The 27882-nt window shown below is 39.8% G+C and overlaps 1 protein-coding gene across 2 annotated transcripts in view; it reads right to left on the bottom strand.

The window, feature by feature from the left end:
* Positions 1 to 1014: 1014 nt before the first annotated feature.
* ASB5 (ankyrin repeat and SOCS box containing 5) overlaps positions 1015 to 27882 on the bottom strand; it is an 88159-nt gene continuing 61291 nt past the window's right edge. For both annotated transcript variants that reach the window (XM_061177181.1, XM_061177180.1), the window contains exons 3-8: positions 9577 to 9656; positions 6842 to 6949; positions 5988 to 6138; positions 5682 to 5816; positions 3484 to 3675; positions 1015 to 2679 (exon numbers count right to left, since the gene is read on the bottom strand). In XM_061177181.1, the coding sequence (XP_061033164.1) occupies positions 2552 to 2679; positions 3484 to 3675; positions 5682 to 5816; positions 5988 to 6138; positions 6842 to 6949; positions 9577 to 9656 (794 nt within the window). In that variant the 3' untranslated portion in view covers positions 1015 to 2551. The remainder of the gene's footprint in view (positions 2680 to 3483; positions 3676 to 5681; positions 5817 to 5987; positions 6139 to 6841; positions 6950 to 9576; positions 9657 to 27882) is intronic.

Raw genomic sequence — 27882 nt, 5'->3', positions numbered from 1 at the left:
TCTCTTGATGCTGGCCAGCTTCAGCTGCCAGGCAGCCAGCCCCCTGATCACGGAGGGAAACAACTGGTGTATGCTTACAACCGTTCTGGACCCAGACAACCACTGTGCTTTTCACTTTCAGTATTCGATAAATTGCATGAGATATTCCATGCTGTGTTGTCAAAAGGCTTTGTGTTAGATGATTTTGCTCAACTGTAGGCTCATATATATGATCTGAGCACGTTTAAAGTGGGCCAGGCCGAGCTCTGATGTTCCGTGGGGAAGGTGTATTAAATGCATTTTCAACATACGATATTTTCAAATTATGGTGGGTTGATCAGGAGGTAACCTCATACTAAGTATAGGAAGATCTGTAGTATTTTTTTTTTTGTCTTTGTCTTTGTGGAATGTTATCCTTGGACCTTTACAGACATATATATTATAAGATTTGGATTAGAGGACCTTCAAGGTATAATTTTCAATCTGCACTATCCTACTCTCACTGCCCGTGATACAGTGATTTGAAAACCAGTGGTAAACAAAACTAGGGCAATTGAATCATATTCTCCCATTGCCTTCCATTATAAAATCAAATACTAATTAGAAGAGAAAAAAAAGTGCTTTATTCCAGGGATAAACATCCCACTTTAATATATTAACAAATATATGATATATTTAAATTAGAACACATTTTTGATAAGACAATTGTACTCAAGCTAAGATACAAGGTACCAGCATACTAAAATTTTCAAGTGTCAATTTTTATTTTAATATTTGATATTTACTTCTCTTATTGGCACAAGATCAATTAAGAAGGATGCCTTGCATTACTCTTATACTCCAAGATGACCTCTAGCTCAGGGAAAATGCTAGTAGAAAACTGTTTTACAAAAGCAGTTTTAATACATAATTATACTTAATAGGGTTACTCTATAATAAAACAACAGTTAAATGCATATTCTTCTGAGGATATTACAAATTTATTAAACTGAGATATTTTGTAAAACAGACTAAGTTAAAAGTCTCTACCCACATAGAAGATATTTTTTAAACAAACATGCTACAGCCTTATTTCTACTTTCGAAAATCTAAAATGATTTTTTAAAAATGCAATCTTAGTAACTTTGGGATTACATACAATAATAGTTTATTTCCCATGGGTCTCTGAAAGTCAGCCAAGAACTAAGTTACTAGGCCCCTGGGTCATCAAAATAGTGGTCAAAATATTTTATCAAAATTTGATAAATTTATAATATAAAACTCATCAAAATATTTTCTTCTACTTTACACAGTGTTATAAGTATCTTGATTATCTTATTTCGAAATCCATAATAAACTCAAATATAGTCTAAATTACAAAGAAGGCACAAAGGCTTTTTTAAAATTTTTATTTAATTTTTTAAATTATGTTTTACATCGCACTCAAGTACAGTTAAGCAGAAGAGAATAAACCCCTGCAGGGGACACCGCTACACTAATACCTTCTGGTTTACAGCATTCCCTTGCAGTACAGTCTACGCAGAACCCTTGCTTTGTGTAAGAAGGGTTAGAAACACCACAATGAAGGTCTACAGATAGCGTACATTTTCTAAGTTTTCTACATTTGCTAAGTGATACCCCCTTGTCCCTTTCTTTGAAAACCCCACAATTTAAGGCATTTTTCTTCTTCCATTTTCTATAGCCTTGGACTGCCCTGATCCCTGAAGTGTGACCCAGGGTCTCTTTATCAACTAGATATGAAGTTCATTTTCCTGGGTCCAGGTATCACCAGCTATCAGCAGTCTCTGAACTGGGGGAAAGGCTGGAGTGATACGTGTAAAAGCACAGAAGGGAAACCTTGAGAGGCCACCCTTGAGAAGGAGAGGGTCTTCAGATAGTCTGCGCAGGTGTGTAATGTTCCAAAGTCCTCAGGGTGAGAGGGCAGTAGTGACCACTTTAGTCCTACCAGTTTCTGAAATAGGTCCATTTAAAGCGGTGAAGTGGCCAGTGGGATCTTTGCAGGGAAGGGGCAATTCATCCTTTCTTTACTGAATTAATCATTATAATGACAAGTGTACCTCTAACAGGGTGGGCTTCCTGAATGAGAGTCAACTTTATTTCAAAAAGGATATGACTTGCTCTTTTCTAAACCATACTCATATTTTGTATTAATATAAAAAATACAGAGATAATCAATTACAGAGGCCAAAATTTAAAAGCTAACACGTTATTTGAAAAATATAGACCTTTAAAAATATAATATACAAATACTTTTAGTAAGGGTTCACATTTTCTGTTTCATTCTAAAAATGAAACGGTGAATTTCTCATTTTTTTCTAAATCAACAAAGGGATATATGGGAATAGCTAGTAATATATAGATATTTTAAACATACTATAGTTCAAAAACAGTAAAAATGCCTAAAACAATAGTACGTACTAGTACACGTTAACTAAAATTGCTATTTCACTTCTTCTCCGGGGTGTTCTCATATCTCTTTACCCTATCTTTAGCATATTTTAATATGAAATATACACTATGCAGATGAAATAGAAATTTTTGATTTTCAAACATTTAGAATTATTTTACTGCCTTATCGATACTGTAAGAAATTCTGCAATAATGTTGGCAGCTGGAGCTGTGGGATAAGGTGTAATCTTGGTCTTCCAATGTAGTTTCTGATACAGAGTCTGCAAAGTTGGCACAGAGAGCTTGGGGTAGCTGCAAAAGACATGAAAGTATTTGTTCTTTAAAATCAAAATGGAGTTTTCTATGTTGTAAGATACATGAAATCAAACCACAAAAAAAACTACAGTGCTTTGCAGTAAACTAGGGGAGTATGACCATTATCCCAGGAAAATTTATATAAGCACTTGTAATGCTTTTATTTATAAGACTTTATTATAATTGAGGTATAGTCTATGCCCATGCATGTTCTTTAAAACATTATAATCTTCAGGCTTATGAAATTATTGTTGCATGTAAACCTTCCAAAAAATTTCTGCTTTTAGAAGGAGATATAAATCAAAAGCCCCAAGAAGTGTTATGCACTAAAAGGGGAATTTTTAAAATTATTTTTTTCTCAAATTAGGTTTACTATTTAAGCCAAAGCAAGTTTTACTACAGTGTCTGGACCAGGCTTCAGAATTTCTGTTTTAGAACAAAAATACTTCATGATTATGTTTCTATAACACGTTATAGATAATGCATGCCCTTACAAAATGGGGCATGTTTCCAAATATTTATTAAAATATGAAACAGAATTACATATTGCTTATTGCCAAAAGAAACAATATATTTAACTTAACCAAACGAACATAGAATTTAGGTACGATGAGCACAAAGGAAACCAAGATCATCATGATCCCTTCTTTACAGGTGGAACCCAAGTTAAAAAATTATCTCCTTTCAAAAAATATTCCAAATGTTATGCCATTGTTATTTTACATGCCAACAAAAAGTCTTTAAATTTCATCTACTTCAGGCAAACAAAACTTTTTTAATGCTCACATGGATTCTTCTTACCTTCATGCTGAAGCAGTAATCTTTCCACCAAACTGCTAGAGGTCGCTACGTCGACAGGTCTCAGAAGCTCTGTGTTTTTGGCATTGATGTCCGCTCCAAATTCTAGCAGTAAGTTTACAATTTCTATACAGGACTGTTGAGCAGCAGCGTGTAATGGGGTGTCCCAATATTTGCCTTTTTGTACGTCAGCGCCTACATGGAAATGAGGAATGATGGTAGATACAAACAGAATTAGTTAGATGAGTCACTTAACCTCACCAAGGCGAGGCAGGTGTGTCAGCCACAAAGAGGACCTCAACTCTTTCTGCAAGGAGTTATTTCTTTATGTATAATATACATAAACATGCATATTTCATCTTAAAACGTGATACAGCTGGTTGGAGAATGCATGCTTTTGTTAGATTCTCTAACATTTTTCTCTGTGCTTGAAAGATCACATAATAAAAAAAAATTTTTTTTTTAGATTTTAAACAGTTCCCAAAGGAGTCATAGTAATTAGTATTACAAAGAGTGCACAATTAGGTTGACTCATATCCCTTTTCATCATAATAGATAGTTTTTAGGATTATTCAAGAGCTTACTGCTCTTATTCTTTTCATTTATTTTAAGGCAATAGAGCACTTTGGTTTCTTGGAAAACTCATGAATCTAGATATGTGAGCTCTTTGGGTAAAATGTATATAGATTTTCCTCTTACTTCTCACTCATGTAGTTTAATTCAATAAATATATAAAGGCACTGAGCCTCTTAAACAGGAAGGCACACTATATTTCTGCATGCAAAGTAAGTTTTTAAAATGCTTATATTAAAATACCCTTACATGTTAAATTATCTATTACATAGTTATTTTATCTTAGTGCAAGCCCCTGGTACACGGTGGTCATCGTGTGCAATGAATACATACTGTTTAATATTTTCAACAATAATAATCCCATTTTCCAGGACATAAATAGTTACAACACCAAGACATGTCTATTAAAAACATTAAGCCCTTCTCAGTTCTGTTGTCTGATACCATCAAGTAAAACTAAGGATGCTTATAAGAAGCAGTACATTTTAATACTCCCTTTATGGCCCTCTTGCTACTCTCAAGTTTCAATAAATGTAATTGTTTTCAATATTTTCAAATCAAATATAAAACATTTAGTGGAAAAATTATATTCCATAACAAAATGTCCATAGAGAAAGCATAAACTCTGTTGGTTATATCAGTTTTATGGGAGAACAGAGCCTGAGAATAACAATCAATCCACAGTTACTAACAATACTTTTCCAGTTTTTTTTTAACCCCATATAAAATATTTGGAAAAGAATAATATTGCTAGCAAAGTAAAAAGGTGATAGAGAATAAACTTTTCTGGTTATACAAATTTATGGGAGAATATAACCCGAAAATAACAATCTGTCAGCCGTTATTAGCAGAACTCACGTTTAAGACTCTTACTAGATGTAAAGGGAAAGAAATAGCAGATGCAGACACTGCTTGAAGAAGTTTATAATTTAGCCAAGATGATGTGAGTAACACATAAAGGGATTACTGAAAATATATGTCAGTATATATCAGGGGCCAAATGAGTGTCATAGACAATAAAAACCATAGAAATCTGCTTACTAATTTCATGTATTATTTTAAGCACCTGTCACATGAGAGGCATTGTGCTAGGGAAAAGAGATGATGCGGAAGAAAGGCATAATTCATACCCTAAAAGGGCTCCTAGTCCTATAGTGGGACAGATCACTGTGGTCTCAAAAGATTAGGAATAGTTTCTCAGGGGCTAAAGCTGAACCTTGAGGAACTGGTTTGTTTCAAGTCAGTAAAGAGGGATTAAGTCTTTTCAGGTAGATTACAAAGTCCGGGAAAGTCTTGGAAGAAAAGATATCTAATCAATTATAATCCCTAACATTTCTTTTGATAGGTTTGTTCACAGAGATATACATACTTGGCACCATTATATTCACCCTTGAGGATTTTAATTTTATGACCTTTTATATGGCTTTTGGAGTTTTGAGTTGAAGTGGAGTTACCATAAATGAGGTTCTTTTTATGGGTTTTATAGTTATATGTGAGAATGCTTAGAATAAGAACATTTTTAGCCATGAGATGTAATTCTTAAAGATGCTTATTTACAGAAATCAATATGGAGCTGAATAATTGCTTGTGTGTACGAACAGAATGGAAGATGTTGTACAGAAAATTACCAGTGTAAAGAAGCTTCCGGACACAGTGGAACTGCTGAGACATAGAAGCTACATACAGAGGGGTTCCCAGATGAGGAATGTCTTGATCAACATCTATGCCCCAGGATATCAGGATTTCCAGACATTCATGGTGACCTGCCAACACAAAGTACAGGTGAGTTTGTGTTTCCCGAATACCTGTCCCCCCCCCCGCAAAACGTATACCTCCACCTAGGCTTCTCCCTGCAGTTATTCACTATAAACAGGGCACTGCATGTTGCTGAAGGAGCTTTCTCCCCTTGTCACTTAAGCTGGGGTCACGGGTACCTTTGCTGGCGGCCTCGTGTGTAGGGGAAGGAAGACAGGACTCCAGCTGGGGTTTGGCACCATATTCCAGAAGCAGTTCTGTGCAGCTGGGGCTGCCTTGTGAGCACGCATTGAATAACGGGGTCACACCGTCTATGGTGATCGCATTTACCTAAACCAAACCAGAGCTCTGAGAATGAGAGTCACAGAATCATACAGCATTCGCCGTCAGGCATTTAAAAACAGGTACGTGACCTGGGAACAGATAATTGAGAACATGTGGCCAGTGAAGATGACAAAGGCTATTTAGCTCACACATATCCATAAGCAAAGCTTAAAAACTACAAGGATAAATAGAAATACGATGTGGTAGATAATCCACAGGAGTGGGCGTGCAACTAGGGGAATCATGAAAAAGAAAATACCCGAGAATCAAATACACAAAAACGGATTCAATGATTAGTTACTCTGTAATAAGAAAAAAAGGTACAAATGTAATAGTGATGACAGTTGTGGTGAAGCCATTTTGCTCGTGGCAGTTGAAATTGGAAGTTCCATTTCTGAGAATTTATCTTAAAACAATCATTCAAAAGATGAGCAAACATTATAGGCATAAAGATGTTCATCCGTGGCTATTTAGAATCACGAAAGCAGCAAATAGCCGAAAGGATACTCCGTATCATGCAGCACGCTACCCATTCTTTTGCAATGACTGGAAATCCTGCTTAGAGTGCAAGGGGGCGATTGGAGAGCTTTATTTTTGTTCTCCTATTTTTGAAAACTACGAAGAAGGAAAGAGAAGCAAAATGAGCCCTTTGCTTGATTCTCTTAGCCGGTTGATGCGGAAACGGTTGACGCTTCTCAGAGGCACTTACGTTAGCTCCAGCTTGCAGAAGTGTCCTGGCACAGGCCACGTGATCTCCAAGGCAGGCCTCGTGTAACGGGGTGACGTGGTCTATGGTTACTGCATTGACGTTATAACCCTAAATATGACATCAATAATTTTGAAATGGGAGCAAAACGTCAGAAAAAATCCTCTCCATAATTGTCATTAGAGGGCGATATCAAAGATCGGAGAATTTCAGGCAAATCAGGTTTTAGCTTAGCAGGAATGGCCAGTTCAAATGCCCAGAGACGACCAGTTGTCAGATCCCCGGAACCAAATTGTTGTAACCCTCTCATCTACACCCCATCCTGCCTTAAGTAGTTTGCCCAAAGGATTCTGAATGTTTTCTCTAAGTTTTGCTTTCTTAACTTTTCTTTTTTTGTCTTTACGAATTGTTTTGGTTGCTATTGTTATTTTGTCTTTTGTTTTGTAGAACTAAAGACTGTTTATAGGCTGGATCACCTGTTTTGATGGGGGGTATAAAATTTCAGGTCAGCCTAGACGGGGGTAAAAATAAATTGTCTTAAGTTGCTCCATGAATTTTTGTCACTAAATAGGTATGACTATGTAGGGGAGAAAAACCTTTTTTCTACTCTTCTAGTTTCTTTTGGCTGGTCTAATAATCAAACTGACATAAGACCGATGAACAGAAGAAAAACAAGTTTAATTTCATATGTATGGAGGCCCCATAGGTATAGGACCTAAGAAGTTGTCTGATGTAGGCTGTTTATGTAATTTTATAAACAAAGAATCAATTATTTGTAAAGATTTGACGAGACAAAAGGATTTGGGCTTGGAGTAGCAACTTAAAAGTAAGTAAAGTTTGTTTATACAGCTTCCTCCACCCCAAATTCGCCTTCTCTGGTGATAAGGATACTCACCATCCTCCCAGCATGGGGAGGATACCTTCCCTGGGAGCTTTGTTTCCTGCTTTCAGGGGGACAAAGGAGAGGCAGAGTGTCCTTCTTTATACTGGCTGTTTCTCAAATAGCTTTAATTCAAAATAATCAATATGCTACCTGGGCATATTTTGGGGCAGCCTGTTCTGAACCCCATCAACTAGATTGTGTGTTAGTGGTTAAGAGGTCTGAATACAGAGTCCGTTAGATGTGGCTTTGAAGCTCCATAATGCAGTAATTATTTTAATTTGGACGACTACTCTAACTGCTAAATTTTAGGGTTATCATGAGGATTAAATGAGATGATACATGCAAAGCAATAACGATTACAATGCCCAGCATATAGGAAATGTTTGATTTTATTTTATTATTCAATGAAAACTAAGTACAACTTAAAATATTTTTATTCCAATTAAACTAATGATATCAGACTAAAATAATTAAATATTGCTAGGATATGAGATTCCTCACCTTCTTGCTGTTTTTGGTAATTCATTGTCTATTGACAATCATTCTAAGCAATATAACAGGAAGATTTTCATGGCCAAATCCCCATAACATCTTACAGATTACCATGTTCTGTAATAATACCAGAATGGACACGACGAATCTTAAAATGAAGGCAAGAAAATAAATATCACCCCAAATCTTTGTCACTAGCAAGTGGCAATTTTTAAGATCCCTTAAATCATCCTTTGGGAGGTGTTGAATTGGCTAGCCCGCAGCCAGACTTGGAGAGCTAATTTCCAACTGCTGCCCACTAAGGTGACCCGTGACAGAAGCCTCTGTGAAGGTCAAGATTCCGCCTCACGAAGCCTGGCCGGGGGGATCCTCTGACTCCTCTCGGCTGGCCTATCCATGGACATGAGCTACGTGTTGAGAAATATCCTAAGATTACCCTCCTCTCCGAGAACTGCATGACCCTTTCAGGGCGGTTACCCTTTAGAAGTTAGTGACATTTTTGCAGTTTTCATTGTATTTTTCATCAAGTGATGGGCAAACAGCATAGTCACAGGGTTATCCCAGAACTGCAAGGCCGCAGGGAGTGCCTGCATCCTCACTTTACAGGTGAGAAAAAGAAGGCTCAGACAGCCTGTGATTCACCTCGGGTGCCAGCCTGGAATCCAGGTGCCCCAAGCCCCCGGCAATGCTGCTTCAAGTGGGCGACAGCCCTTCCTTCCCTCGGAGTCATCCGAGAAAATTCCTGTCTCCCTGACACTGGGAAGCACCAGGGCAAGGACTTCCAGATCCGGGTGTGCATTTAAATCACGCTGGCCAAGCCACAGTCCTTTCTACTTCAATAAGGAATCTGTGCTTTTCATTTTTTCCTCAGGTGAGTCTGATGAGCAGACAGGTGTAAAAATGATGGTTTTGTAGCTTTCGTAGGCAAATCCCTGTAACATACTACAGACCACCATAATGTAAAAAAGATTGTTTAGGCATCTGGTCTGATCACCCCCTCTTGGGTATTTTATGACTGAACTAAGGCTGCAATTAGCTGTACACGTTGTACTGAGTTAAGCATATTAAAAATGTGTAATGAATAATACATACCTCCAATTACTTCCTGCTTAAATATGACTATCAATGAACAAATATACTGTATGAGAAATTTGAAATAGTAAGACATAAGACTACACCGAAATATTTAAAAAGAAGTTTCGGAGATGAGTGAGAAACTGTGAACTTGGCTAATAATATGAGTTAAAAAGACTAGTAAAATTTATTAAGCAATTTTATTATTTTTGAGTTGATTACTATTGGCAACAAATGTTCATACGCTCATGGGACAAGGGCATATTTTAAACTACACGTTGTATTTTACCTGTGATAATAATGTTCTCAGAGCAAGAAGACGACCTTGACTTGCTGCTTCATGAAGTGGTGACCGATCTGCCCAGGAACCTGACAGAAAAGAAAGAAAACAAAAATCTGTGAGTCAGAGTAAACCCTGAGAGATACAGTTAATTCATGTGGAATAGACATTATTGAGGCTCCGTGTTCCGCGAAGTGACCAGGATGATTCACCACGTCCCAGAAATTCCATGCTGATCTAAGGGACCCTGATCGATGGGCAGTTTCCAAACCCAGAGGGCTGTGATGCATGCGCTGGAACAGGCCTATCCCAGACCTACTGCACCTTTTGGATTACTCTCCAAAGAAGAGAAGGACTAAAGTCACTAGATCTGCCCCAGAAGCCCCCGTTTCGTGGTTTTTCAGGCAGACCCCAGAAAAACAAGTTTTTGCACCATCAGCAGAAACGCGGCAGCGGGCGTACCGACCTCTCCCCACCCCTGCCCACCCTGCTGTGCCCCTGCTCTCCGCACCCCGACGGTGGCCTGCCCTCGGTGGGAGGGGCTGCAACTGTGTCAAGAAGCTGAGCTCCAAGTCCTGAAACTGCAATACGCCGGGCGGGTCCCAGAAAGGCGGTGCCACACGCTGGGAGGGGCAGACTGTCACTGGGCTTGTGGTTTTTTGGTGTAACTTTTTATTTTATATTGGAGTGTAGTTTCAGGTGTGCAGCAAAGTGACTCAGTTACACGTATACATGTATCTATTCTTTTTCGAATTCTTTTCCCATTTAGGCTGTTATGTAATAGTGAGCTGAGTTCCCTGCGCTATACAATGGGTCCTTGTTGGTTCCCCATGTTAAATACAGCGGTGTGGACATGTCAGTCCCAAACTCCCCAACGATCCCTCTCTGCCACCCTTCCCCCTGGTAACCATAAGTTCATTCTCTAAGTCTGTGAGTCTGTTTTGTAAATAAGTTCATTTGTATCATTTTTTTGAGATTCCGCATATAAGTGATATCAAACGATATTTCTCATTGGTGTCTGAAATGGTGCTGAGAGCACCAAGGGCTTGCTCGGGGTCACTGATTCTCCTTGTGCCAGCAGTGGATAGATGGAGGTACCAAAGTCTCCAACCCTCTGCCCTGGTGGATAAAGCCCTGACCTGTCATGCACCCCGTGACCCCTCTTCTGACAGGCCTTTGGCACCTCCCCATTAGGAAAATCAGTGCCCTCCCATGTAGAAGCCCCCTTTTCCTTCTCTCCCAGGCCCCTCTCAGCACCCAGCCAGCACCCACCCATCCATCACCTGCCCCTCCCATCCCTCCCCCGCTGTGGTCCACCCAGGTGACTTTATAAGATACTGGGTTGGTGCACAGTGATTTCCTTGTAGGCAAGACCAGCATTGTCAGTTTTATTTAATGGACATGAGAGATCACCTTAGAGTGATTAAACACACAGACTACGCAAATCAGAAAAATACTCACTTACAGGGTATCATTGGCTGATAAAGTAAAGCAATGCTGACAAGACAGAAAATCTTCCCGATGAAATGTGATGGTTTGCGAATACCTGTCTCCTTGTCTACTACATTTTTTGTGGATCCATAGGATGCAATAAATATAAATAATTTAAAAAAAAAACTACTGATCAGTCCTAGTGCAATTTAAATAAAGTCACTTAGCTGTTGGTCAGAAACATAAATTTCATGAAAAGCATGTGTAAAGCTTGCTTATATAGGTCAGGAAAATTATTGGAAACATAGTAGGGTGTTGTACGTTTAGAAACCACTTCATTATTCCTACACTTCGTACCTTTGAAAATGCCCAGACATATACCTATACTTCTGTATGATGGTCTTACAGTAGAACTTTGCCACAAGTGAGGTCTAAACAATTCCACAGGCTAAAATGTGGGACAGATATCACAAGGTTAATGAAATGACCCAGTGAACCCAGTATAGAGGGCAGAAGTCAACTGACAATCATCAGTCTTTTTATATCCAATGATATTATGGGGTATTATTGAAAATACGAATCTTTCTTTTCCTTACGGCTGATTTTCGAGTGACGGAAATCACAGCTGATGTTGAACAGTGTTTACTACCTGCATGATACTGGTCTAAGCAGTGTGTATGAATCTCATTTAGTTCTCACAGCTCTTTGAGGTACATTAATTAATAATAATGTATTAATAAATAATTACTATTTCTGTTTTAAAGTTGAGGACATGAGAGCTGTAGAAGAAATGAAAACATTTAAAAAGAGTCACATAGTCTAACTCCAGAGCTGATACTCTTAGTTACAACTGCACTGCCGTTGTTTTGCCTTTCCATCAAGCAGTATTTCCTGCTTATCCAGAAGATTACTAAAGCCAACATCCAGATCTTAGAATTCTCAGCTGAACAAAGAGTTACTGTTACTAGTTTCTGTGTATTATTTCTTTCCAGTAGGCAACACTCCTGTACTTTATTAAAAGCAGAATTGAATTAATGCACCCCAGTAAATATTTGTTGATGGGACAAAATTTGGCGGCAAAATAATAATTTATAAGAAATTGAAACATTATGTTCTCACTAAATAAAATGCAAAAGTCACCATCATAAATAATATTCTTTTGGGGAACAACTGTGTTTCAAGTTCCACCTACGAAGATAATATTCAATGCTCTAAAAATCATACACATCTGTTTGTTTTATCATTAAACAACTTGATTGCAGTGTGAAACTCTAGAGGACTTCAGAACATATATCAGTTTTCATTGCGACTATTTAAGTAAGAAAATTATAATATTAACTTTCCAAACAGATTGCATGTATGAAACCTCTATATTCAGTTTAGCCAGCAGAGCAGTAGTAAACTAATAAGGTTTTAAGTAATCAACGCTTAAATATATGTTTGAAGTTAAATATTCATTTATAATATTTATAATGATCATGCGCTCCCTCCTGTATAATGGGTTAATAAATTTCATTATCCTTAATGTACCTCTGAAAGCTGTATGCTGAATTGTACGATGCCGATCGGTTATCACCGCCTATTCTTCCGTTGTCACTGGCTAATGTAGCAATTAACCAGATGCTGGGACTGGGAAAAGCCTATAGAAATGGCCATTTGGATTCATTTTGGACTCATTTCTTTCTAGTACATTATGAAGACATTTAAGGGGCAGCAAAACTAACAATATTTGCAGCTGAGGGTACTAGATATTCCTGTTTTGCATACAATTTATCCACCGAAACGATTGCGTTAGTCTTCTGAACCATTTCAGCATTGCTTGCAGATGTTCAAAAGAGAGAGAAAAGCAGGAAAAGGGCCATTTAGAAACCAGGCCACTCCAGGGCCAAAATAAAGAAATGCAAGGATTCGTTGAATTTACCATCCCGTCACAACCCGGGCTCTCCCCCAAGACTGTCACCTAGCTTTCTGTCCCCGCTGTCATCTTCTTGATCATCAAGTCCCTTATAGTGGAAGAAAAAAAAAAACTGAAGCCAGACTTTTGTAGGTGCATTTGCTATTCTCTCTCTTCATATGACCTCACTGGCATGAACAAGGAGTTAAGTGTCACACAATCTCCAGGAGAGATGGGGTGGTGGTCAGTGAGAGAAGCACCGAGAATATATAGTGTTGGATGAGGGCTCCCTTGGCCCATCAGGCAGGGACCAGGCTTCTAAGAGCCACCGCCCTGTTACTTCCTGGGATGAACTCAGCTCTGCTCACCTGCCTTAAACAGGACCCCTGTTGCCTGCTGTGCCTTAAAGAAGGAGGTGGGCAGGAGCAGGAGGAGGGGGAGAAGGAAATGGAAACCAGAAGGAAGTGAGAAACCAGGTGCGGCTTGGAGCCCAGAAGTTCACGGAGGAAAAAGACTGAGGGGCCGGGAAGGCCTGGCTTTGCCCCCCAGCTTGGGGCGGTGGTCTTCGGGAAGCACCTAACCTCTCTGCGAGTCACTTTGCTCATAAAATAGGAGAAACACTACCTATGAGACAGGATTGAGGGCAGGTTAGCAATGAGCATGCTGCGTGCCTGCCATGTAAATGCACAAGTAACACCTGGCATTCCTCGTTAAATACGAACTGATTAACAGGGGACATTTTAATACGAATTTTAAGGAACAATCCTTTTTTCTCCAAAATTAGGGAGACTCAAGCCATAGATAACAGCATCTATTGACCAAAATGATTTTCAGTGCTATCAGCTTAATTAAATAAACCATATAAAGCGATTGAATGATGTATAAATGTTTTTAAGCCAACAGTCAACACTGCTGCTGTATTCTTCTTTCCTAAGTAAGCTATAAGAAATAAAGTCATGTCAGTCCATTAAAGGAGTAATTTATAGTACATGCTTGAGGTCAATGAAAAAAAGTTTTTGTTTTGAATTCTGCTTGCTTAACTCCCAAGCACCCCCCTCTCATTTTCTTCCTTATAATTCCTTAGATGAATTTCTATAATTAATCTGGTAACATGTGAGAATCAAAGGATACAGCATGCTCCAGTTTCCGCTTTGAACCAAATCTTCACCCCTCCCTGTTTCTCCCTTTCAATGTCTGAAATTTAGCAACTGCAAATTTCCATTCAAATGTGTTCAATATTAAATATCTTACCTTTCAACGCGGATATGCTTTATAGTAGAAAGATTTATAAGCTTTCTCAAGACCAAACAGAAGATAATCATCTTCATTTGCAGCAACTTTTTAACTTTACAATCTTGTTAGACTTTAAATTGGGTATCTAAGATTTTAAAAAAATGTTCAGTTTAACTCCTTAGGATAAATCATTCAGTGTGAAAATTGTTTTACAAAATATCTGTAACTTTCACCAGCTAATCTAATGTCTACGGTTACGGTCTCACTGCAGCAACAGTGGAGGTGACCGCCTATATTTAGAAACAACACCGGCTCCCAGGCAGCTGGTATATCATTTACAGGGAGAGGGCCTGCCCTGTTCTGTAAACATCACCTTACCAGAGCAAAACATTTACGTTCTTAGGTATTTACAGATTGCTGGGGGTCTGTACCATACCTAAATCACCATCTCCCCATGGCGCTTCAAGCCAGCCACTGTTGAGGTAAATCCAACTCATGTCTTTTTTTGATCAGCATTAACAACAACAACAAAAAATCACTTGCCATGTGCTAGCTCTGTTCGGCCATTTTATGGAGCTCTAAGCTCCTTGTAACATGACCTTTCACCTCCAAAAAGAAAAATAGCTTTTGAGAAATCTGATTTCTTTTCAAAATTGCCTTTTCTTATTGCTCACTGCTCTTGGAGAAACTAGCTGTTCCTAACTCATTTTGTTTTCTCCTTACGGTATGTGCTGTGCAATGAAATAAAAACATTACACTTAGATCTCTGCCCAGGGCTCTGATGAAACCATTTTAGTTTTCAGAAAGTCTTTGCCTTCTCCCCATCCTGGTCCCATCCGCAGAAGTGGAAGCAAGACTCATAGGAAAGCAGACTTAGCAGTGGTCAGATGGCACTCTGGGATTGGGTCACACCCAGTTTTCCTCAGTGGTCCCAAACAGGAAAGTCAGGACGGTTATCTCAAATAGGGGATTACAAGGAGAGGTGAAGAGTAATGACATCTTCATATATGAATCAGAGTGCAACCCGCTAATACACTTGACAGACTGTCGATCTTAAATCAACAGTCCTCCTCATGACGGACTTGGATTTACCGTGAAGTTCAGAACCCCTCACTTTCACGGCCACTTTCTAAGACTCTGTATGCAGTTTCACGTTATTTGTCTTAAAGAAGATCCAAAGATGTGGCTAAGCTTCAGGTTCAACAACATCTGACCCATCCCTATTCACAAGTTTATAAAATACTTTTAAAATCACCAGGGATTTACTGACCCTTACCGTGTACTTTTCTGTTTAGCAGATTAATAGAGCCACATAAATCCTGGCGGACGTGGTCGATTAGTGGGGAAGTAACGTGTTGCCAAAACCAGTCTCGTCAAAGATTGAGACCGTCCTGTCTTTCCCTTCTCAGAACATGTGCTTGTCTTTCATTTCCTAAGAACAGTGCTCGTCCGGATCTGAAACCACCAGAGCGAGCTGTGCCTTGGGAACTCCAGGTATATGTACTGACTTGCACGGATGGGCCACTTCCTCTGACTGATTTCCTGTTCACGGTCTAGGAGCCCTCCTTATCTTATAAGAAGACAGGGTATGGGCCCAAACAGGAAAAAACCACAGATAAGTGAAAAGATCGCTGTGCTTTATCTCAAGAAAAAAGACTACATTTTCAACAGAGTGAAGAGAGTGGTTTCCCCCATGAATATCCAAAATCAAGAGAGAAAGGCTATTGAAGACGCTTTTTAAAAGCACTGCTCTTGGGAGGGATGACTCCGTCATCCCAATTAACCCTTAGTGACCACTGGTGCTGCGGACAGAGCCTGCTGGGCTTCATCCCAGAGACCTGAGGTCAGGGTCCAGCACAGACACTAGTTATGCGAGCTTTGGTAGTTATTTAACCTTTTGAACCTCAGTTTTCTCAACCATAAAGGGAAGGATAATTCTATCTCCATCGCAGGGTTGTAATGAACGTGAAAGTACTTAGCACATTGGTACTAAACACATTTGAAATATGACAAACCTAATTCTATATTAAACAGGTACCTCCGTATATCTGTCCCATGAGCTTTTTACTACATCTTCTCAACAGGAGATAGAGTAATTTACCTTAATTAAGATAACAAAGCTTTAGCTCATCTTATTCCCCTTACATATATCCATAGGAGATATAAATGGATAGGAAATGGTCAAAATTCAGAGACAATTATCACATGCATAGGGATAGCTCTCCAAACTATAGCTCTTACCTGGACTCCCTTACAAATTTTAGCGACACATTACAAAATTGACTTCTGGACATTCACGTAGATATTTTGCTGGCATCTCAAGACATTTCTAAAAGCAAATTCATCACCTTTCTCTCAAAACCAGCTATTCCTTTTTGCTTCTCGATTGCTTTAAACAGTGTTAGCTTTCCTCCTGTCACCTGGCACTAATAATATGGTCTTCAATTTAAGTACAACAGTTTTCAGGGGAACTTCATATGTATTGACTATTTCCTGTGCTTTTTCGCAGGGAGGCAGTTATTATTAAACGAGGTACTTCTTTGTAGTCTTTTATTTTTCACAGATCCTCATCCCCAGCTCAGTCCTTGCATCAATCTACACTCACTCTTGGGGGATCTCTTCTGGTCCCACTGATAAAAATATTATCTACATGGTGATCATCCCAAATTTATATCTCCAGACCAGCTCTCTCCTCTAAATTCAAGACGTGTATTTCCAGCTGGCTCTTCAACTTCTCCGCTTAGATATCTAAATAGACAATGCAACTTAACATGCCCCAGACTGAAGTCTGGCTGTGATCCTCCCAAATCTCCTCCCTATCAGTAAATGGCAACTCCATCATCCAGGTACTTCGAGACCAAAAGCCTTTGTGTAATCCTGAATTTGTCTCTATTTCTCACACCCCACAGGCAAACACCAATAAGTCCCTTTACCTTGACCATTCAAATATAACCCAGCTTCGACTATTATCTCATAACCTCCACTGCTACTACCCTAGTCCAAGCCACCATAACCCTCGCCTGACTTACTGCAAAAGCCTCCTGACTGGTCTGTGTGTTTCCACCCATGCGCTTCCAACAGTCTGTCCTAAACACAAGGATCTTTGTAAAGTCAGAAAGACTCCGATGGCTTCCTTTCTCACCCAGAGTAAACTCCAAGGAACTTATGACCTACGAGGGTCTCCAGGCTCCTCTCTGAGCTCAGCTCTACCCCTCCTCTGTGTCCGTGGTCCTAGTTCAGCCACGCTGAACAAACAGACCATCTGTGCTTCTGTGGACTCTGCCTGCGGGGCTTCTTTCTGAGATACACACATGGCTTATCGCTGACTTCTGTTCTCCACTAGAAGTGCCTCATGGGACAGCCCTTCCTTGACTATGAGAATGTCCTCCCCGCCCCCTCTCCAGCACTCTTTCTGTCTCGATTCCCTGCTGTGTCTTTCTTCATAGCACTTATTACCAGATCTTAGTAATCGGGACTTGTTGCACTTTGCTCACTGCCGTATCCCCAGTACCTACCACGTTAATGACATCTGTTGATGGATGAATGTGCAAAGTCATGTGAGTTGTAGAGGCTCTTTAGAGCTGGGGTGCTCTGACTCCTAAATTCATTGGTTCTTAAACTGTGCCAGGCCTCTTGCTGTCCCCATCAATGGGCCCTGAGACTACTTCCTTAAGCAATAATCTTGTGCCTCACATTCATCCACCATTTATTCATTCATTAAGTGATGATCTATCTACCAGGCAGTTTTGACCCTTCTGGATGCTGGAGATACACAGAGATGAATGAAGTATGGTTTGCGTCCTCCTGAATTCAATTTGGACTCTACCGTCCCAGGTGGTTTTCCTGACACCAGTCTCTATCTCACCAATCTTGCCTGAATGCTGCCACAGAATTAAACTTCCACAAGCACCTAGAGTTCTGGCTAGCTAGCTCATAGAGTGCCTTTTGGGAAATTGGAAAAGGCGCCCCTCTCCTGGGGCAGCTAAGCCCCCCCGCTCTGGGCACACATGCTCCGTCTTCACAGCAGCACGTGGCTGCCCTGAAAACCCCTCTGGAATCTTGTCGTTCTCAGGCTCAAAAACGTTACCGCCCCCTGTCCCCCACTGAATATAGTCTAACATTCTGATCCTGGAATTAAAGGTTCCCTACAATATGGATTAGATCTTCCCCTTTGTTTTATGTTCTACCGCTGACCTCCACATACCCTCATTTAAGCTAAACTGGACGGTTGTGCATGTTCCCCGGAACAATTTCTTCTCCTTCCTTTTTCTATCATCTTCCCCCCAACTCAATTCTCTTTTTCATATCGCAGAGTAACTTGTTGAGGTATATCTGTGCTTTGGTGCTTGTTTTTCCTGCCCAGCTTCCAGGGGCTGATTAAGTCCAAATAGGAGAAGTGGCTTGAAGACAGCTTCTCTTAAGTGAAGAGTTAGGCTCCTGGCTGGGTGGGTGGGAGGGGGGAGGTACATTAGGGTGAGAAGGAGAGAGAAAAGAAGAGGAAGAAGAATAAAGAGGGGGGAGGGGACTTGTGAAGGAGGAGGAGCGAAAGGAATAGACAGAGGGAGAGTCAGAGAGCAAGAGAGAGAGTTTACTCGTGCCGGCCCTGAGTAAGAGCAGGAACCCAAGTCCACGCTCTGGCTGCGCCCGAGTGCTGATAAGACATAGGAACCGGATGGGCCCTAAGCTCCTGTTGTCCCCACCTTCAGGACAGAGTTACACGCTTTAGTTTGGCGTGGAGGCAGTTGATTTGCTGGACCTTTTTCAAGGGATACAAGGGGCTTGAACAATGGGTTCATCGGGGGAAGCTTGTGGGCTGAAGGCCAGTTGTGCCTCCCTCATGGGGCTGGATTCAGCTCCAGCCTCTGCGCCAGGTCTAAGGGAGAGGATGGCAGGAGATGTGACTGAAAAGACGGCATCCCCAGGAAGCTTGGGGGATGGAGTTTGAGGCCAGATTTAATCCGGAAGCTACAGAAGGCTGCCATTTTTGACCATGTCAGTTCCTGGAGTCAGATTCTTTCTCACCAGACTAGAATGGGCTTCTCCCTAAGCTCCATCCCGCCTCTCTTGCAAAACCCAGCTCAAAAGCTTCCTCCTCCCAAAATCCCGCGGATAGCCCCAACAAGAGTGCCCCTTCTCCTCCTGTAAGCCTCAGCTCCTTCCAGCACGGCTAGTACAGAGTCTGCAAACTCAGATTTTCTTAAATCAGAGTCTCACTCACCGCTGTTCTACTTCGGGCTTTTTCTGCTTTCTCAGACATAATCACATTGATCCTCACAAGAACCCTGTCTGAGAGGCCATGGGGAGCTGTGTAGTGGGGTTAAAGAATGGGCTGTGCAGGAAGGAATGTCTAGACTGGACCTCTGACTATCACAAATTTGCTAATGCAACTCAGTAAATTTCTTTAAATTTCAGTTTGCTCACCTATAAAATGGGGGCGATAATATCTACATTTTCTAGTTGTTGTAAGGGTTAATGGGCCCCACGTGAGAAGTGTTTGACACAAAGTATGCCCTTAATAAAACTTGCTAAAACTTAGTAAAATTATTATTTTCATTGTATGGAGATTCAAAGTGCTATGGACTGAATGTGTCACCCCAAAGTTACCATGTTGAAACCCTAATGCCCAACGTGATGGTGTTAGGAGATGGAGACTTTGGGAGGTGCTTAAGCCATGAGGGTGGAGCCCTCACGTATGGGATCAGTGCCTTACAGAAGGGGCTCCAGAGAGATCCTTAGCCCCCTCACCACGTGGGGACACAGTGAGAAGGTGCCAGCAATGGGCCAGGAAGAGGGTCTTCATGAGAACATGACCGTACAGGCACTCGGTCTGGGACTTCCAGCCTCCAGAACTGACAGAAATAAATTTCTATTGTTGATAAACTACCCTATCTGTGGTATTTTGTTATGACAGCCTGAATGGATTAAAACAGGACTGAATTGTGTGCTCCAAATTTCTATGTTGAAGCCTTCACATTCAATGTGTGTTTGGAGATACGGCTTTAGGAGGTAATTGGGTTAAATCAGGTCATGAGGATGGGGCCCTAATCCGATAGGGTTGGTGGCCTTATAAAAAAAGAAAGATCTCTCTGTCTCTGTCTCTGTCTCTCTCCCATGATCAGGCACCAAGGAAAAGCCATATGAGCACACAGTGAGAAGGTGGCTCTCTAAAGCCAGGAAAAGAGTGCTCACCAAAGTCTGACCACGTTGGCATCTTGAGTTTGGACTTTCCAGCCCCTAGACTGTGAGAAAATAAATTTCTGTTCTTTAAGCCACCCAGTCTAAGGTATTTTGTTATGGCAGCCTGGGCAGACTAAGACAGAGATTAAATGATTTGCCTCAAGGTATAATCAGTAACTGACAAAGCAGGAAACACACTGGGTTCTTTGGAATGTTCAATGAAATTTTATGATACAACAGTTTCTCTTCAACCCCAGAACTCACAGTGTACTGTGTGGGCTGTTAATCCATAATGGGCCCATAAGAAATATTATAACTAACTAACTAATTCAACAAGCGAAGAGTTACCTCCTGAAAGTGAAAACAACTGTGGAATTCTGTTTTCTACATTTTCATACATATAATAATAATAATGTATATTTGAAGTAGTAGCAACAATATAGCAATACAGCAACAATAGCTGTATTCTTATCTAATTATAAAAGTGGTACGTTAAATAGAACAATAAATATATTGTAAAACACACAAAAAATCATAATGCCATTTTCCAAATATAACTCTTACAAACATTTGTTGTACATCCTTCCCAACTTTTTTTCTAAATATACAATTTTTAATCAAGATGCAACCATACTACTCATATTGCTTTTAACCTTTTGTTTTCATTTATAGATATCACATGGTCATTGTTCCACTGCACAAAATATAATTTTATAATATTTTAAATGATATTATAAATTAGTCATTTAAAATATTGTAGAATTGTATGTCATTGTATAGGTACACTATTATTTACTTAGTTAATCCCCTACTAAATGATGTTTAGGTGGCTTTTAGTTTGGAGGAATAAACATTATTTCTTATCTTTGTGAATGTGTCTAATTATCTTCTTAGGGTAAATTCTTAAAATTTCTACACATGTCATCAAATTACCCCCAGCGAGACTGGACCTATTTACATTCTCATTAACAGGCTGGAAAAATTTGAATTAAATCTAATGAATGTTTGCCAAGACATTTTCCTTTTTTTTTAATTGAACCATGGACCATTTCTTTTTTTGTTCTATTTTCAATATATTTAAGCTGTGTCAAAGAGGACTGTGTAAAACTACATCTCCTTTACACAAAATTAGATTTTTAACATAATTTTAAAGCTTATTTTCAACTTCTTCTGGAGTCTATCTTCAGTGAAGATGTGTGAGGCTCATCCAGGTGAATGAGTTTACTTAATTTTAAATTGTTTACCACCGTATCCAACTCTGTTGCTCATAACTCTGGTCAAGCACGTATTTAGATAACTGACTCTTCATGTAGGAAATGGCAGAATAATCTTTGTTCTACGATAATTGCCTGCATTTCTCCTGGATCTTTAAAGAGTCTGAGAATGATGAGACTATTTATTACTGCTTCCCTGCAGCCCGCACAGTGCCCAGAACATACTAAGTACTGAATAAACACTTGTTGAGCCATTAACTTGTCTTTGTAGTCACCCGCTTTTTATCTATGCTAATTTGTTCTTAATCTTTATTGACAATCTTAATGTTAAAGAGAAATTAAAAGGAAATGTACTTTGGGGTCAGGGGTGAGGGGGAAGAATCAGGTTGCTTTCTCGGTCTTTTAAAGAAATGATAGTGTTTTATCCTACTTAAAAATTTGTTTTGCATGTTTTCTAAATTTATAACAATTTCTAAATAATATTCATCAGGCCCCAACCATTATATAGTAAATACAGCTCTTACACTGTGGGGAGTAGGGGGTCACTTTTATGTCTAAACCTGTATTTCCAACCTTTAAGTCTATCGTCGACCATGTTGATGTTCTACAAAAGTTGACACTTAATTCTTTCAAAAAAGAATCTCCTTACACGGCTGCTTTTCGGTACTGTGCTCATTCTCCTCGATAGCTTTCCTATTTTTCTAGTATTAAAATTAAGAGCTTCGCGCCAGGGCGCTTTAAGGAAGTGGTTCTATTCATTTTCTTGCCTACATCACCCTCCTACTTTATGGTTCAATTTAAATGATTCAAAATTTCCAGATTTCGTTGCTTGGCAACAGTCTTTTCCTGCTTAATAGCAGCTTTCCGTGTTCCCACATCAACTTAGAAACACCTGCTGAACCGGAAAGGTAAACAACCCAGAGTGTTTACTGCACAGTCAGAAGGAAGAGTCCACGGGTGCATTTTCCACACGCTAAAAGGTGAAGATACAGTGCAGCCCTTTGCCATGCCATACGTTTACATGTCAGAATCTGCATTCTGGAAAGCATCCACAGCTTCAAGTTAGTATTTGCAAAAACAGGTCAATATCGTTTATTTCAGGACACCAACAGGCTTGCAGTGGCTGCTCTACTAACCTTGACTGGTCAGAATACCCCAGCTAGCTCCTCGCTTAGAAGAGCATCCTTCTACGCTCGCTAGCCTTCTTTTCGGGAGGGTCTGCTTAACGCAGTTCCCTTCAACAGCACTGCCTGTGGGCATAGTGGGGACGACGTTTCTGCCCAGACAACCCGATGGCACAGTGCAAGGGCTCCAGACAGAACAAAAAGGTCAGCGGCTGGATTTCTAACTACTTTTTCCCTTCCCTTCGGGCTTTCACGGAGATTCCTGTGTGCTGACCGGAGGATGGCCTCCACACTGAACTCTGTTCAGAAACACGCAGAGCAGGGCTGGTAGGGGTGGGACTGGGTCAGAAAGGCAGTAGCTTTTCTATTTTTAAAGTGGAAACTCGGCTGCTGCCAGCTGAGTATTTAACTATCTGAGTGGCACAGAAAGTAAAAACGTGTAAAATTGCCTTTCCTAGTCAGAAACAGAATAGAAACTGAGCCCTGTCTTTAAAACACGAGAGCCTATTTGAAATGTCTATTGATACAAATCAATCCAATGTAGAATCGCCTGTTGATGATAGCAATAAACAACGTTGCAGCCAGAAAGCTCAATCGTGGCCGGTGACCACAGAGTCTGTCTCCTCCATCCTCAGAAATAAATAGTGTATGTGCCTTAGGGTCAGCTGGTAGCTAGCTCATGTTTTCGACTTGTAAGGATCTAAGTTTAGAATTGGCTTCCGTACAAAATCACAGTCTTCCTATTTATATAGGCATAGCTCTCTATTGTGATTTTTTCTGGAGGTCGTTTCTAGAACAAAAGACGTCAGCAGTCAATTTAAGTACAGCTGAGATTTTTCACCCTAAAAGGCAGAGGAAAGGGTAGCTGGAGAGAAGAGAGGAAAAACCGAACATGTGCCTGGTATTTTTTGCTGGCGCGTAAGACTGAACAAGGAACGTGGTCCATGACTGAGCCAAGAGCAGTGGCTGAAACATGACAGGGCACCAAGGATTAGCTGAGCTGGTGATCCTGTTACATGGTATTAACCTACTGAGATTGGTCTAGATGAAAAATGGTCACAGATTCTATTATCTATATTTTTCAATCACTATTACCAGGGTCTACCTTCTATTGGTATACACAGAAAAAAAATTATTGGGGGTACTGCCTTCTTATAACAAGCTGGGTAAGAGAAAAAAACATCTCATGAGTAAGATAATTTCCCCCTGTTCATATCTGCTGTTGCATTTCATTGCCAATATTTACTTCAAAGTTATCACGAATGAATACCAGGAATATCTTTCCTTATCTTGGATTGATTTCTAATCCTCGGAACTATGTGACCTGGGGAAAATAGCACAATGATAACTCAGGTTCCTTTTCTATAAAATGAGGAGCTTGGAGAAGATGGTTGTTTTCTGGCTCTAGCATTCTTTGATTCAGAGTCTAGGACTAACATAAAAGGGCAGGGTGGTATGCGAGCTTTGGGCATATTATATTACCACAAAGGAGGCCAGACACTCCCAGTAAACCTGGAACTTGGGGTCAGCTCAGCCGAGGCTATTTGTACGGGGGAAACATTCCTAGGTGGTGAGAAAACCTTAAAGGTAGTCCAGGAAGGGGCTTATGGAGTCCAGCATATTTACAGGAGCCAGTTGTCATGAACCACTGGCTCTCTGCCCCGACTGGTACCCATAAGGGGAGTGCAAGGACCTACACAAGCCACACAGTGAAAGTAAATACTAATTTTTGTTTCTAAAAGAAACTTCAATTTTAAACTTTTGACTTTTTGGCTTTACACTTTTCTTTTGTTATTATAAAATAAACATGGGATGCTTTCTTATAAGAATTGGGACATTTTTGGTCTTAACAATCTTGGACCTCTGGTCTTCTAATGGCCTCTTCCTATGTCTGTCTCCTACACTATGTTGTGTACTCTGAGTACATACACCTGTTATTCAACAGGTCCACCACTGCACCTCTTACAATGGGCAGTCAAAAACTTATTAGTTTAAAATGTAATTTGCATATGGAATTCCCAAGAATACTTTAAGAAGGCTTTCTATAGTCCATGGGGGGTAATAAGCAAATTTCCAGTGCAGCGGGGGGAAAAGGAGCCATTGCATTTGACCATAACCACATACTTAGTTAACTGAGGTGTGTGTGGCCTGCAGAACACATATAATAATTCACATAAATTATCAGGTGGATCAAGGAGATCACAGTTACTTCTTCCAAAAAATTTTAAATACATCAAAAGTATAAGTAGTTTTCTAAAGTGACTCTATGGAATTGAAAGAAAATGTTTCAGTTTATTTACTGGAGAAAATAAGGGACGAAAGATTGCATCAATTATGCACAGCTGTATGATTTCATTAAAATATGCACAGTGAAGTGAATATGTTTGGCACAGAATCATTTAAATGCTGGGTATCTATGATTGTATAAATAAGAACTCATGGTGAAATCTCCAGACATATAGAAGCATCTAGCATCTTGCCTAGTGTAAATAAAAAAGTGGATTAGGTCAACTGCAGGATATCATCAGGCTCTGTGAGTAGGCAGAAGTTTTAAAGAAAGCGGTATTGATAAAACAATAAGGAAAATAAGAAAAATTATTTCATAGAAAATAATGAACTCTGAACATGTCTCAGAAAAAGTATCTGAGATAGACTACAGATTGGAGATGGCATGCTATTACTACCCACAAAGGCTAAAATGTAATTTGAACCCTTGTAAGAAGGACATGGGAAATGAAACAGGGTAATTTTATTCCCAGGAGCCATTCTATTCCTGTTTTCACAACGCTAGTGTATCTGAAAACATGGGGACCTGTGTTTAGTCTGGTTGCCAATCCTCAGTGATAAAGTGACACTAAGGTTGCAAAAGCTTCAAAGAAGGACACTGGAAATCATCAAAGAGACAGAGCACTTCTACGGGAGAGAAACCTTATTACTTTCAGATACTTCAAAATGGAAAGTTGACATCTAAGAGGGAATATGATAGAAATCTACATAATCAATAATACAAGTCACAGGTGTGAATAAACTTTTCAAGACATTCTGAAATACTAGGAAGTTAGATCATGTTCTGACAGTTTTAAAAGCTAAATTTGGGACACAAATGTAAACTCTTAAATAGACATTTCTCCAAAGAAGACATACAGATGGCCAAGAGGCGCATGAAAAGCTGCTCAACATCACTAATTATTAGAGAAATGCAAATCAAAACTACAATGAGGTATCACCTCACACCAGTCAGAATGGCCATCATCTGGAAATCTACAAACAACAAATGCTGGAGAGGGTGTGGAGAAAAGGGAACCCTCTTGCACTGCTGGTGGGAATGTAAATTGATACAGCCACTATGGAGAACAGTATGGAGGAAAAGACTGAAAATAGTATTACCATATGACCCAGCAATCCCACTACTGGTCATATACCCAGAGAAAACCATAATTCAAAAAGACACATGCACCCCAATGTTCACTGCAGCACTATTTACAATAGCCAGGTCATGCAAGCAACCTAAATGTCCATCGACAGACGAATGGATAAAGAAGATGTGGTATGTATATACAATGGAATATTACTCAGCCATAAAAAGGAACGAAAATGGGTCATTTGTAGAGACCTGGATGGACCTAGAGACTGTCATACAGAGTGAAGTAAGTCAGAAAGAGAAAAACAAATATCGTATATTAACGCATATATGTGGAATCTAGAAAAATGGTACAGATGAACCGGTTTGCAGGGCAGAAATAGAGACACAGATGTAGAGAACAAACGTATGGACACCAAGGGGCGGGGGTGGGTGGGTGGGATGAAGTGGGAGATTGGGACTAACATGTATACACTAATATGTATAAAATAGGTAACTAATGAGAACCTGCTGTAGGGCACAGGGAACTCCACTTCGCTGTACAGTAGAAACTAACACAACATGGTAAAACAGCTATACCCCAGTTAAAAAAAAAAGATGCAGACTCTTTGCAATCATAACTACTATATCATAATCCCACAAAAACAGTACTTCCAATATATCAGCATCTACAGGTCAGTAGTTTTTATTTTCTAAAGAGCCACTCAATTCATAAACTGCCTTCTATAATGATACCTAAATTGATATAACCTTTAACTCCTTTATCTTGGGGTAAAAATCAGTGATCTCTCCCTCTTCTAAATGTCTGTTTAAAAAACGTAAGAGTCCCCCCCAAAAAAGACTGCTTGTTTTCTCTGTTACCAAGGGTTCACTAAGTACAAGACACAATCATCGTCTTAAATCATCACGAAGATACGGTAGAGCCCCTTTACCTGTAAGTGCCACATTTCCACCCTTGCAAAGTCCCATCTGGAAAAGGCCATTATTCAGTTCTTGGTGGCTGCCTTGCTGTGCGCTTCATTACAAAGCCACATGTACATATAACTCTTAAGCATCATCTCTGAGCCCCGTTCTTGCTCCATTTTACTTTTTATTGTTTTGTCTAAACATGAGTACCTACATCTATTGGCCTAGTGATGGGAAATGAGGGTAGATGGGGTCTGAGGGCAAACCTGACCGAGGTCTCTTGGGAAAAATAGAGGGATTGTTACCTAACTTAATTAACCCTTGTTTCAAAGGTTATCTACCTCTTGTATAAAGGTTGCTGGGAAACCTATAGTGACATCTTGTGGTCCATGACAGCTCCTGTGTTAGTTGGAATTGAGTGGTTAGGAGAGGCCACAGAGGCCTGAAAAATCCCAATTAACGAAAATACGGTTGGTATCATTACAAAACCACACATGTAATGGTGGTGCCTAAACCATGTGATGAAGGATATTTTATTAGCTTGTGTGCACAAGCCTTTGAGAATAAATGTCATATAAGAAGGTCTTTCCAATGTTACCAACTTTGGGGGGGGTATGATGAAAAAAACTATAGGCATAATAAAAAATTCCGGTTCAATATAGTTTGAAATAATAATATATATGTCCACACAAAACACGTTTTCATGGTAGATCCTGAAACAAGATGGTAAGGGGCTTCTATTGAGGAAAATATATCTGTATCCATTGTCCAGGAAACTAAATTATGAGGAGTCATTCTCCTTTAGCTGTTCTTACAGGTGATTTCCACCAAACTCAAATATTTGTTAATTTTGAGAGCTAAAATCTCAAAATGTTTAAAACATCTTGTATAACGTTATAAAACATGCCCTTGAATTTGGAATATTTCAAACTATACCAAATGACGCAAACAATTTTTTAAGAGACACAAATAATC

The sequence above is a fragment of the Eubalaena glacialis genome, chromosome 20, assembly GCF_028564815.1.
Source record: "Eubalaena glacialis isolate mEubGla1 chromosome 20, mEubGla1.1.hap2.+ XY, whole genome shotgun sequence".
Taxonomy (NCBI): Eukaryota; Metazoa; Chordata; class Mammalia; order Artiodactyla; family Balaenidae; genus Eubalaena; species Eubalaena glacialis.
The sequence above is the reverse complement of the archived record's forward strand: the minus strand, read 5'-3'. Positions and strand labels throughout refer to the sequence as shown.